Source organism: Physeter macrocephalus, chromosome 6 (assembly GCF_002837175.3).
Source record: "Physeter macrocephalus isolate SW-GA chromosome 6, ASM283717v5, whole genome shotgun sequence".
NCBI classification, from domain to species: domain Eukaryota; kingdom Metazoa; phylum Chordata; class Mammalia; order Artiodactyla; family Physeteridae; genus Physeter; species Physeter macrocephalus.
The window spans coordinates 55,246,816-55,260,704 of record NC_041219.1 but is presented as its reverse complement, the minus strand read 5'-3'; the positions used below and the strand labels follow the sequence as shown (position 1 = coordinate 55,260,704).

Here is a 13,889-nt window from a genome sequence, read left to right as displayed (position 1 = left end):
AGCCTGTGCTCCGCAACGGGAGAGGCCACAACAGTGAGAGGCCCGCGTACCACAAATAAATAATAATAATAATAAAAATAAATAAATAGCTATTGTGTCAAGATGATAGAATTAAAAAAAATTTTTTAACATCTTTATTGGAGTATAATTGCTTTACAATGGTATGTTAGTTTCTGCTTTATAACAAATTGAATCAGCTATACGTATACATATAGCCCCACATCCCCTCCCTCTTGCGTCTCCCTCCCACCCTCCCTATCCCACCCCTCTAGGGGTTCACAAAGCACCGAGCTGATCTCCCCGTGCCATGTAAAAATTTTTATCTATTTATTTATTTATCTGGCCACGCCACGCAGCTTGTGGGATCTTAGTTCCCTGACCAGGGATTGAACCTGGGCCCCTGGCAGCGAAAGCGCAGAGTCCTAACCAGTGGACCGCCAGAGAATTCCAAAGATGGTAGAATTATTAATGAAATTTTTTTCTCATTAAAATTCTCTTTTTAGGGAATTCCCTGGCAGTAATTCAGTCTTGGGCCCACGGTGGAAGGTTTAACATAAAGACACAGAGTCTTATCTGCATCAGCACTGCTGATGAACCACCCAGTTATTCCAAACAAGGTTTCTAACCACTAGTGCAGAGACTCCAGAGTCGGGCACAGAGCTACTCACCCTCAAAGATGGGGCAGATCTTCCTCCAGGCTGTGATGCCCCCCTGGCTGGTGTACTGGCCCAGTGCTGTCTCCAGGAGAAAGACAGGAATGCCACAGGTGAAGAGGAAGATGAGGTAGGGGATGAAAAAGGCACCTGCGGGTGGGAAACAGGCTGTCCATCACGTGGCACTAGCCTCCTTGCGGTCCACGGACACCTCCCCCCATTACCACCCCATGCTTCCAGTCAGAACCCCGGGGATGGGGACTGCACAAAACGGCGGGGACATCTGTCTAGATGTCTGGAACCACGGCAGGGATCAAGTGTCGCCAAGTTACTTAGTGACCTAGCCGGTCACTTTCTTCACTCTGAAGTTTCCATCTATACCTTCCAAGGTTTGCTCCCCATCAACTTCAGTTGCTGCCTAAATAACACGGAGCTTGTGGCCACAGAAGAAGCTCATTGAGTCACAGATACCCAGGAGCATATTCCCACAGCCCACAGTCTATAATTTTTGTCAAGGAAATTATTGCTCTCAATGTTAGAGGGGCTTTTAGAAGACTGAAATCAGATTTCCCTTAGTAATCCTTTCTGCTTCTGTTTTTCACAGTCATTGCCTGAGACAAGTCTACTGATGCCAGAAATGCTGGCATTTGCTCCACCATCGACCTCTATCTGCTGGCAACTGGGCAGGGGAGTTCACAGGATAGAGTCCCAGGGGGAGAGACGTGCACAGAGAGACCCAAGTGTCTGCAGAGGGTCCCGTACGAGCTTGAGTGCTGGTCAGCACATGCGTGGGAAGACACTCCCCAAGGAGAGGAGAGAATCCCTCAGGAAGATAGGGTCGGATGATGCTCACGCGAGGCGGGGAGCACTCCATCACGCGAGGCTGGGAGCACTCCACCACGCGAGGCTGGGAGCACTCCACCACGCGAGGCTGGGAGCACTCCATCACGCGAGGCTGGGAGCACTCCAAAGACTTAAGGAAGAAATGGCACCAATTCTATACAAACCCTTGCAGAAAATTTAGAAGCAATTCTTTCCAACTCATTCTATGAAGCTAGCATTACTTTGATAACAAAAGTAGATAAAGACAAGAAAAGAAAACTATAGCTCAAACTTTCATGCACATAGATGCAAAATTGTAAACAAAATTTTAGCTATCCAACAATATATAAAAAAAGTAATACATAGTGGAGTTTATCCCTGGAATACAAAGTTGTTTTAACATTCAAAAAAAAATCAGAGTATCATATTAATAAATTTAAAACGAAAATCCATATAATCATTTCAATAAATGCAGAAAAGTATTTGACCAAATCTAACAGCCATTTCTGATTTAAAAAAACCAAACTCTCAGCAAATGATGACTAGAAGGGAATAAAGGGCATCTACAAAACACGTACAGATAACATCATACTTAATGGTGAAAGACTGCTTAACCCCTAAGATCGAGAGCAAGACAAGGGTGTCCAGTCTTACTGTTTCTTACCACTTCTATTCAACATTGGTTCCATCAATATTGATTCTAGTCAAGGCAAGAAGGCAATAAAAGGAATTAAAAGTTATTCAGATTAGAAAAGAAGAAATAAAACTGCTTTACTTGCAAATGACATGATCGCCTATGTAGAAAATCCGTTGGAATTTAAAATAGTCAAACTCATAGAATCAGAAAGTAGAATGGTGATTACCAGGGTCTGAGGAAGGGGGAAACAGCGTGATGTTGGTCAAAGGGTATAAAGTTTCAGTTTTGCAAAATGAATGAATCCTAGAGATCCACTGTAACCATGGTGCCCATACTGAACAATATTGAATTGTTTTCTAAAAATTGTGCTAAGAAGGTAAATCTTATATTGTGCTCTTATCACACAAAAAAATTAAAATGAAAAGAAGAGGACAGGGCTTCCCTGGTGGCGCAGTGGTTGAGAGTCTGCCTGCCGATGCAGGGGACACGGGTTCGTGCCCCGGTCCGGGAAGACCCCACATGCCGCGGGGCGGCTGGGCCCGTGAGCCATGGCTGCTGAGCCTGCACGTCTGGAGCCTGTGATCCGCAACGGGAGAGGTCACAACAGTGAGAGGCCTGCGTACCGAAGAAAAAAAAAAAAAAAAAAAAAAGGAGAAAAGAAGAGGACAGAAGGAAACTTTTGGACGTGATGGATATGTTTATGACATTGATTGTGGTGACGGTTTCACAAGTGTATGTTTACCTCCAAACTCATCAGGTGGTATGCATTAAATGTGTACAGCTTTTTGTACATTAGTCATACCTCAATAAAGTGTATTTAAAAAGAAAAGAAAGAAAATCCTTCGGAATGTACCAAAGAGCTGCTAGAATAAATAAGTTAGTTTAGTGAGGTTACAAGATATAAGCTCAGCATAAAAAATCAATTGCATTTCTTCTACTAGCAGCAAGCAATTATAAATTACAATTTAACAAATAATACCATTATAAAAGCATCAAAGAGATGAAGTATTTAGGAATAAATTTGACAAAAGATGTGTACACTCATAACTGCAAAACATTGCTGAGAGGAATTAAAGAAGACCTAAATAAATGGTGAGGCATACCATGTTCATGGGTCAGAAGACTCAATATTATTAAGATGTCGGTTCTTCCCAAATTAATCAATAGATTCACTGTAATCCCAATCAAAATCCCAGTAGACTTTTTTGTAGAAACTGACAAACGGATTCTAAAGTTCGTATGAAAATGCAAAGAACCTAAAATAGCCAAACAACTTTGAAAAAGAAGAACAAAGTTTTAGGCTTACCTCTACCGTATTTTCATATTATTATAAAGATACAGTGATTAAAACAGTGTGGTTTTGGCGTCAAAATAAACAAATAGATCGACAGAACAGAATAGAGTCCGGCAACAGGGCCATGCACATTTGGACAATTGATTTTTGACAAAGGTGTAAAGGCAATTCATTGGAGAAAGGATAGTCTTTTAAATAAATGATGCTAGAACAAGTAGATATACATACACACGAAAAATGAATTTCAATCCATACCTTCATTTTATTCAAATGTTAACCCAAAATGGATCATAGACCTAAATGTAAAACCTAAAACTATAAAACTTCTAGAAGAAAATATATGAGACCTTGGGTTAAGCAAAGATTTCTTTCATGTGACATCCAAAACATGAGTCATAAAAGAATAAATTCATAAACTGCACTCCATCAGAATTTGAAACTTCTGCTCTTCAAAAGACATTGTTAAGCAAAAGAAAAACATGACAGAATGAGAAAAAAATTGTAAAATGCATATCTGATAAAGGACTTGTATCCAGAATATATAAAGAAGTCTCAAAATTCAATAGTAAGAAAACAAACGACCTATTTTTTTTTACTGGTCAAAAGATTTGAACAGGTTTTCACCAGAAAAGATATGTGGGCTGCAAATAAGCACATGAAAAGATGTTCAACATCATTAGTCAATATAAATTTAAGTGACAATGAGGTAATGTTGCACACCAATTAGAAAAGTTAAAATTAAAAAGACAGACCAAGTATTGGTAAAGCTGTGGAAAAGCTGGCACTCGGATATGCTGCTGGCAGGAATGTAAAAATGGTACAACCATGTTAGAAAAGTGCTTGGCAGTTTCTTAAAAAGTTAAAAGTGCACGTATCGTACAATCCCGCCATTCCACGCTTAAGTGTTCACTCAAAGGAGATGAAAGCATATGTTTATACAAAGATTTGTACACAAAAGTTCTTAGCAGTTTCATCTGTAATAGCTAAAACCTGGAAACAACCCAAATGTCCCTCAACAGGAGAAGAGATAAATTGTAGTATATCCATGTAATGGAATACTACCCAGTAATAACAAGAAAGGAACTACTGAGACATGAAAAAGATGGATGAATCTCAAAGTAATTATGCTGAGTGAAAGAAGCCAAGTAAAGTATATACTGCATGATTCCATTTATAGAAAATTATAAGAAATGCAAACTACTGTATAGTTTGGAAACAACCTGGAAAACTAGGCCTGGAAACGACCTAAGTGTCCCTCAACACATGCATGGATAAAGAAAATGCTATATGTGTAATGGAATATTATCCAGCCATAAAAAAAGAAGGAAATTCTGCCTTTTGCAACCACATGGATGGACCTTGAGGGTATTATGCTAAGTGAAATAAGTCAGATAGAGAAAGTACGTACTGCATGTCCTCTCTTAAGTGTGGAATTCATAGAGGCAGGGAGTAGAATGGTGGTTACCAGAGGCTGGGGGTGTGAGAAATGCGGACCGATGTTGGTCAAAGGGTACATACTTCGTTATAAGATAAACAATTTCTGGGGATGTAACATACAGCATGGTGGCTACAGTGAACTATACTGTCTTATATAGTTGAAAGTTCTTAAGAGAGTAGACCTTAAGTGTTATCACCCCCCCCAAAAAAAAAAAGTAATTATATGAAGGAATGAAGGTGTTAACTAACCTTATTGTGGTAATCATTTTGCAATATATACATGTATTAAATCATCATGTTCTACACCTTAAACTTACCATCCATAACATATCAATAAAGCTGGAAAATAGTTATATTTTTTAAAAACAAAACAGGTTTTTGGTTGCATTGGGATGGGGTAGCAGAGGTCAGGGGTGGGAGAAAGGGACGGAGGAAATTTGGGGGAGTGGTGGCTACAGTCATTATCTTGATAGTGGTGATGGTTTCAAGGGTGTGTACCTGTGTCGCAACTTATCAAACTGTACACTTCACATGTGTGCAAGTGGTTGTAAGCCAATTATACCTTCATAAAATTGCTAAAACAAAAGTTAGTGGGGAATAGGCTTCTCCAGCTCTTTGCCTCTGGCTTGTAACCCACGCATCCGTAATTCAGGCACTGAAGGAAACGCTTGGTGACCACAAGGGCAAAGAAAGGTCGTAAACAATTCAGGCACATGAGTAGATAGATCAGTCCCAGGTTTCTTGGGCAGGAACGGGAAATGAGGGAAGAGAGAACCCAGTAGCTGATATGAACAGTCCTGCTGGGAGCTGGAAACATCGCAGAGAGAGAGAGAGAGAAGACAGGTGGCAGCGGGGAGAGTTTTCAGCCTGGCTCAAGCCCCTCCTCCCCATCTTTGGGCCACCTGCTCTTCCCCAATGAACCGAGCCAATGTTTAACCGCACTGGGTCCGGTGGCCAGTCTGCGCCCCTCCCCCTCTGCCTCCTTGAGCGCCTGGACAGCTGGCCAGAGGGGACAAGGTCCACACCCGCCAGGCCGAGTCACTGGTCCCAAACCGGGGAGGGAGTTAGGGAAGAGATAGAGCCCAGGAGGGACCCAGGTGCCCACCAGGGAGTCCTGGGGCACCGCCCCTATCCCCAGCCAAGCCCCAGCCGCCGCCCCTCAAAGATGGAGCCCGTCCTGGAGACGGAGGACGGAGGCACAGTTACCTGCTCCCCCAAGTCCCCCGTTTACTCTCCTTGCCCAGATTCTAAGATGTCCTGGCATTGTTTCCCCATGGGATGGGAGAGACCACATGCCCATCCTGGAAAGGAGTCATCCTGCTGGACACCCTTCTCAATAGGAACACATTCTGTGGCATCACCTGTAATGCTCCAGGTGACATTTTTTTAAGACAAACTGACGATATGCCCCATGAGCGACACAGCAGTGATGCTGTAATCAACGCTACTGGACCAGTACTGGGCATCGCTTCATTAACTAAAAGCGGTGACCAACTGTCACGTACTCATAAAATAACCGTGACTCTGGGGCTTCCCTGGTGGCGCAGTGGTTGGGAGTCCGCCTGCCGATGCGGGGGACGCGGGTTCGTGCCCCGGTCCGGGAGGATCCCACATGCCGCGGAGCGGCTGGGCCCGTGAGCCATGGCCGCTGAGCCTGCGCGTCCGGAGCCGGTGCTCCGCAACGGGAGAGGCCACAGCGGTGAGAGGCCCGCGTACCACAAAAAAAAAAAAAAAAAAGGGCCCAGAAAAAGCAGGCTGATAACACACGTGACCCCACGTGGCTCACCCCGTGACCCCAGCATCCTCCTGCAGGACCTGCTCAGAACTTCCCTCTCACCCCAAGGAGTCCAAGGCCCAATCTGAGAACCACGGGTTTAAATAAAATCACTAAAGCAGGAGGATGGGGTCAAACCAACCTAGACGGTCTCCGTCCTCCCCACCCCCCTTCCCCGTGTCGGCAGCGGAGGGTCCTGTCATAAGGAGGCCTCCGTCCCCTCTTGACAGAGACACGAGAAGGTGACAAGATGAAGTGTGGGACCCGTGCTCTGGGGAGGGGCGGACGAGGGGGTAAAGGGGACAGAAAGGTTGAGCCTCTGGGAACACACCAACCCCGGAAAAGCGGGCCTGTCTGGGTCCCTGTGCAGGCCGCACGGGTCCCGGGTTTGTCCCCTTCGCGCTGGCAGGGGCGCCTCCCGCGTGTCCACCCGGTGGCCCTGGGTGACTCATGCCCTTCAGAGCAAACCCGGGCATCGGCCTCAGCGCCAGAGCCCCTCCGAGCACGTCCTCCAGCTGCTGTTGTCCATCAAGGAAAGAGAAGAGGAAGGCTGAGGGCTTGCGCCCCGTCGGGGAAGCGACCCGGGTGGTGGCCTAAGGGTTCCGCGGACCGTTCCACGAGCCCCGACACGGCTCGTGGGCACCGGCGTGCTGCAGGGCAGGCTCTTCCCGGGCACGGGGTGGCCACCCTCCTGCCTCTGCTCCCCCCGAAGCCCCCACGTGAGGAGCCAGGGGCCGGGGACACTCTTGCTCCCGGCCTGCCTCTCCCCCGAGACACGGCCACACCTCCCCGGGCCGCGCAGACCTACACGGAGCCCCGAGGCGGAGCTCGGACGCAGGCGCCCCCTCGGCAGGGTGCCCCCGCATGCCCTGCCCAGGCCCTGCCCCCTCTCCTTCCCCTCCTCAGCCCGGGCTTGGCACCGGGCCCGGGACCCCTCTCCCACCTCTTCGTGCCACTCCCGCTAATTCCCCAGCCAACCTCACCCCATTCCAGAGAGGCTCGGGGAAAGCGGCTCACCTCCTGATCTTCCAGCCACGTGAGGAGCTAAGCTGGTTACCGGGTTCCAGACACACAGCCCCAAGGCCCGGCTTAGCCCCCAGACTCCTCCTCCTCCCTGGACAAGCCCCATCCCCCCGCCCTCAGGCCTCAGTGTCTGAACAAGCCGGCGGAGGGTCCAGGGCTGGGTCGGGGCCTCCCTCCTTCCCTGTGCGATGCCAGCCGAGCAAAGTCCTGCGGCTTCAGGCTGCCGGCCAGAGCGTCTTGCCGAGAGGGAACACGCCAGCCCGTTCCCACCCCTCTGGAAAAATACAAGCTAACCTCCAACCCCAGGGCCAATCCCCGGTTGCCACAATCCTGAGAGTAAGACTATGGGCCCAGAGCATCTGTGTGCTCACCCCCTTCCCACGTTCCCTCCTCCACCCTGCATCGTGGGCTCTCTCTCCCCAAAACCACCGAGGCCGGGCTCACACACGGAGGCTCCTACACCCCGCAAAGGGGTAAGCGTGGCATCAGGGTTCCCTCCAGGCCTCGTGGCCCACAGAACTCCCACCCCCTCGGCCTGTCCCCGTGACCCACCTTGGCGTTTCCCCTCCTCTCGCGCAGGCTGCAGCCTCCCCTGAAACCAGCGCTGGGAGCCCAGCCCCGCTAAGCTCTACCCACCAACGAGGGGACCCTCCGAGCCCACTGCTTGGCCAGAACACTTCAGCACCTGGGAAGTCCCTCTGGGGCTCCTGGAGGCCCAGGAGTGCCTGAAGGAGAGTCCCTGGTGGGAAAGTGACCAGTAACAGGGGCGGCGGAGTGGCTGCAGGGCCTGGGATGAAGCAGAAGGAGAGGCAGGAAAGAAGAGTTAGAGCTCATGCTTCCCCTGCGCACATTGCAGTGGGAAAATCTTAAAGGAAGAGGCACTGGCGTCAAAGGTGACACATGGGGGGACACATGTCACAGAGCTGGGGGAGGACGGGAAGCCACGGCTACGGAGTCTCGAGACCTCGCGGGACAGTTGGGTGCCGACATCCTCTTCAGCATAGCTACCGATCATTAGGCCCTTTGCACACGTGCCCTCTACGCGTTACAACAGCCTTGAAGGGCAGGTAGAACTATCTCCGTTTACGGCGTTGACCTGAGCTCCCAAGGTAAGGCTTGCCCGAGATTACAGAGAGGAAGCAGCAGACGCAGGGTCCAAACTCCCATCCGTCTGGTTACCAGCCTAGACCCGCGTTTCTCTGAAGCCGCAATAGGGACCCCCAGGAAGTCGCCCCTCTGTCTAGGTGTCTCTCCTGCAGTGCCCTGAGTAGCTTCTAAGGGTCTTTCCAACTCCAGTATCCTCTGCGTCCATGGGACTCCCCAGAAGGCAGTGAGTGCATGAGAGGGAGACAGCCTGGTTGGGGGACGGAGGGTGACGCGGTGGGTCTCACCTCCCCCGTTTTTGTAGCAGAGGTAGGGAAACCTCCAGACGTTGCCCAGCCCGATGATCTCCCCGGCCACGGACAGCACGAACTCCATCTTGTTGCTCCACTGGCCCCGCTGCAGGGCGCCAGCCTCCTCCGCCTTTTCCATGCCTGGGCACGCTGGTTTTGTCTCTCCATTACTGGCTGTGCTCGACACCCTGCTATCCATTCCACCTGGAAAACAAGCAGGGCGCTCCGTCACTGCCGGGAAGCCTGGGAGGAAAGCTGCCCCCTTCCTTCGCCAGGAAATTCCCGAGGGAATAGCGCCCTGGAAGAGATGAATCCTCCTCCTGTCCGCAGATCCACGTCCTCCTTCGCGTCTCCTGCTCGTAAAGGCCGGGTAACAGCTGCTGGGAGTGTATATTCCTTTCCTGTGTCAGGAAGCAAGTACTGACCCTGAGCCACGGACACTGCTCCCCTAGAAGGTTCCCTGGGTGGGGCTTGTGGACGCGGGGTGTTCACGTGCCCCAGGCTGTCGGAGTTCTCCCTTCCACCCCACAACCAGCTTCGTCTGCGTTAGCATGTGCCTCAGTTTCTCCATTCCATGTACTGGGACAGTCACAAGGATAGGAGTTGAACGTATCCTCCAAGTCACCAGTCTCCCTTTTGGGAATTTACCCTAAAGAAATAATTGTGATGCTTGGTAAAGATTCAGCACTGAGGAAGCTCATTGTTTATAACAGCCAAAAATTGGAAAGTATATGAACGTTCAAAAACGGTAAATAGGTTAATAAATTATGGCACGTACGATGGACTACTATATAATCATGAAAACTTGTGTTGCAGAAGAAAGTGTAGTGAAATGAAAAGTTGTTCGCAATGTGTGAAGTGAAAAGTTAGCAAATAGCACACATGACATGATTATGCTGGGAAAACACCTTATAAAGCATTCGTATGCGTGAAGATTAGGATACCCACCAGTGGATGGGCTATAGGCATGTCTTCCTTATCTATATTTTCTACATTTTCATCGAAGAACATGTTTTATTTTGTAATAGGAAAATAAATGCCAGTATTTTGGGATCCCTGCAAGGGGGTGAGAGTGGTTGGGCGGGGCCAAGCGCTCTGAGTAAGATGAGCTGACCTTCCCTCCTTCCCTCCATCGCTATCTGAGAGCAACGTAAGACAAAGATGGGCTCCTTTTTTTTTTTTTTTTTTTTTTTTTTTGGCCGCACCATACGGCACGGTGGATCTCAGCTCCACGACCAGACCTCGAACCCGTGCCCCCGTCCCCGACCGGGAGCACAGAGTCTTATCCACTGGACCACCGGGGAAGTCCCAAACTCTGGGCTCTTTTTCTTTTTCGGTGGTGGCCAGGGCACGACTCTATTAAGTAGATAAGACACCATAAAATGAATACAGAGCCGTAGTGCTACACCCTTCCTGGCCCTTTCCTAGACTCGTACTGGGATTGAGGATGAGATTGGATGTGGCCCACGTTCAGCGAACAACTACTGTAGACGAAGTGCTGTACATACAGTTATTTCGTTCCGTCCACACAGCTCTGAGATGTGAGCAGTATTCCCTCTGCTTTGTAAGCAGGAAGCTGCGGTTCAGAGAGACTGGGTGACACGGGTGCAGCCGTGTGGCGCAGCCAGGACCTGAGCCCACGCTGCCGCGCTTGTTCACTTACGCCCTCAGTCATACTGGCTGGTGGGTCTAAGCATCCCCGACTGTATACGGCGGCCCCCTCTCTGGAGAAGTGGGTACACGCACTTCTTTCTACTCCCCAAGAAAAGTTCGCGTGAACACCACTTTCTCGCAGGAGCCCCAGCTGGCCACAGATTCTCCTGTGGCTCTGCCTTCCCAGCGGGGCTTCCCCGAGGGATCCAGAAAGTCAGAGGGAGGTCGGGAACATATTGCGTATTTGATAAATGAATGGGCTGCAAAGACTGTGGGTTAAGAAGGAGAAAGCCAAGCAGCTGGCCCTCAGAAGCTTCCCCAGTCCTTTCGAGAAGGTCCCCTCATGTCTTGTGCAGGTTCTGGGGCTGATGGATGTCTTCCAGTGATAAAGCACCATCTCCCTCACTTCTCCATTCCCCCAGACCCTAGAAGAACAGATCCCTAGGGACCCCTGGGTCCCTTAGCCGCGCCGGGTACCAGTCCTCAGAGGCGGCATCGTGCAATTGAAGGACAAGCCTGGGTTCAAATCATAGCTCTGCACCAGAGACCACACGACTTCAAGGAAGTGAATTAATTACTCTGGGCCTCAGTTTGTTCGTCTGTAAAAGCGAGGGTGACGGGATACACTTAGCCATGAAGATTAAATGCGGAGATATATGTATATATGTGCACTTCATAGTATAACAGGCACTCCAATTTTTATTCTCTTTTAATCCTGTCAAAAGTTTTATGTTCTTTCAAATTTCAATCTTGTCTCAGAAAAGAGAGCCCTGATTTTCTTAGAAGTAAACCCAAATGTCTTTCCTCTCCATCTGGGGTTCTCGTTCTCCAAATCACATTGGCCCTTAAATCAGCAGCCACTGAAGTTTCAGAAAGTCAAGCAAATAGCATATAGTCTTTGCATATCACCCATACATGTCGTATTTTCTAGGAGAGGATCCAAAAACCCTTTGATTGTAGGTCCCATGAATGCTACCCACCTACAGTCTGAGACCCAGAAGCAGGAGAAAAAGAGAAGAAAACAGCACCAACCTTAGTGTAGTTGCTACCAGAGGTCCTGTCAGAGGGGAGAAGAGCTATCCAGGGGGAAAGGGAGGCGCTGGCTATTTAAAGTGTGGTTCCCACTCCTCTGGCGCTTGTAATTCTAAACTTGACCCCGCCCACATTCCGCCCTCCGTCCCCTGCTTCCCTCCCCTCCCCTCCGCTCTGCTCTGCACACACACACACACACACACAGACACACACACACATACACACACACAGACACACACACACAGACACACAGACACATACACACACACAGACACACACACACTCACACACACACAGACACACACACAGACACACAGACACAGACACAGAGACACACACACAGACACTCACACACACACACAGACACACAGACACACACACAGACACAGACACAGAGACACACACACAGACACTCACACACACACAGACACACACACACACACACACGAGTGATTCCGTGCACACCCACAGGTCATGCCAGCGCGTGTGAGCTGGTGGGCAGCACGCTCTCCCCCTTGGTGACCTCGGGTGTCGGTCGAGGGGTCCTGCCTTCCACCCCTCTCTCCAATGCAAGTGCCCCTATGAACCCACCAAGAGTAGGCGTTTCTTTGGTCAGGTGCTGTGTAGATTAATTTAAACACATATTCAACTTACCCTTTTGCAGCTTAGGATTTGGAATAGACAGTGATTTAGAATAAAGATATGTAGATTACAGAACTCTGGACAGTTAGAAAAACTTCCCCAAAACACACACACACACGTACACGTGCACACATGTGCACAAGCACGCTTGCACTTATCTGCATATAGAAAAGTCGGCAGAAATATTCGCCGAACGGTTATTAGTAGCTACAGTTGGAGAGTAGGGTTGGGGTCAGGAGAGGAAGTAAAGAGACCTTTTTCAGTTCTGCTTTTTAAGCTTTAGTATTGTTTGAATTTTTAAATAATGTGCTAGAATTGATTTTTTAAATAATTGTCTCCACAAACACAGAAAAAGAAGTGCTAAGGTTCACAGCAAAGCAAAGTCCTACCCCCATCATGGCACAAGAGCTGACGGATGGGGAAGAGGACAGCGGAGTGTGGAGTCATCGTAGCCCCGGCCCCACCAGGGCGGACGCACAGAGTGCGTGTGGAGGCTGCTCGGGCTCCAAGGCCCCGTGGTCCGGGGTCTGGGTCCTGCTCCTATCCCTTCCCAGGCTGAGGCCGTGAACAAGGTGTCCAACTTCCAAGAGTCCTATTTTCTCACCTATAGAAAGAGGAGAAGTGAATGGACCTGGAGGTGATCCAACTAAGTGAAGTAAGTCAGACAGAGAAAGACAACTACCATAGGATATCACTTATACCCTAAATCTAAAATATGATACAAATGAACTTACCTACAAAACAGAAACAGACTCACAGACACAGAGAACAAACTTACAGTTACCAAAGGGGAAAGGGGAGAGGGAGGGATAAATTAGGAGTTTGGGATTAACAGATATACACTACTATATATAAAATAGATAACCAACAAGGACCTACTGTATAGCACAGGGAACTATACTCGGTATCTGTTTTTTAAAAAGTGTTCTTTTTAAAAAAAATTGTATTTATTTATTTGGTCGCTCCGGGTCTTAGTTGCTGCAGAGGGCTCCTTAGTTGCAGCACATGGGCTCCTTAGTTATGGCATGCGAACTCTTAGTTGCGGCATGCATGTGGGATCTAGTTCCCTGACCAGGGATCGAACCCAGGACCCCTGCATTGGGAGCATGGAGTCTTAACCACTGCACCACCAGAGAAGTCCCTCAATGTCTTGTAATAACCTATAATGGAAAAGAATCTGAAAAAGAATAGATGCATATGTGTACGTATGGCCAAATTGCTTTGCTGTACACCTGAAACATTTTAAATCAACTATACTTCAATAAAAAATAAAAATTAAAATAAAAAAGAAAGAGGAGACTATTCCTTACCTTGCAAAGTTGTGGGAGGTTTCAGGAGATCTGAGTGTACGTAAAGGGCCTAACACACAGCAAGCCCTGATTTACCCTTAAGAAAGTATTCGCGGTGAGCAAGGAAGTTTCCTGAAGGGGACGGGACTGACAGACCCCTGAGCAAAGCCGGCTCCTGCCAGACAGAAGGAATGAGTCAGGGGGTATGAGGGGTGACTGAGTGGCATCGTACAGATGTG

The 13,889-nt window shown here is 48.6% G+C and overlaps 1 protein-coding gene across 2 annotated transcripts in view; it reads right to left on the bottom strand.

Annotated features, from left to right (window-relative positions):
- Positions 1-9,233, bottom strand: part of SLC6A13 (solute carrier family 6 member 13) — a 29,140-nt gene extending 19,907 nt beyond the window's left edge. The window contains exons 1-2 of one of the 2 annotated variants that reach the window (XM_024129134.1): positions 9,032-9,233; positions 669-803 (exon numbers count right to left, since the gene is read on the bottom strand). In XM_024129134.1, coding sequence (XP_023984902.1) covers positions 669-803; positions 9,032-9,233 — 337 coding nt within the window. The remainder of the gene's footprint in view (positions 1-668; positions 804-9,031) is intronic. The other variant, XM_024129135.1, reaches the window with a different exon arrangement.
- Positions 9,234-13,889: the final 4,656 nt, after the last annotated feature.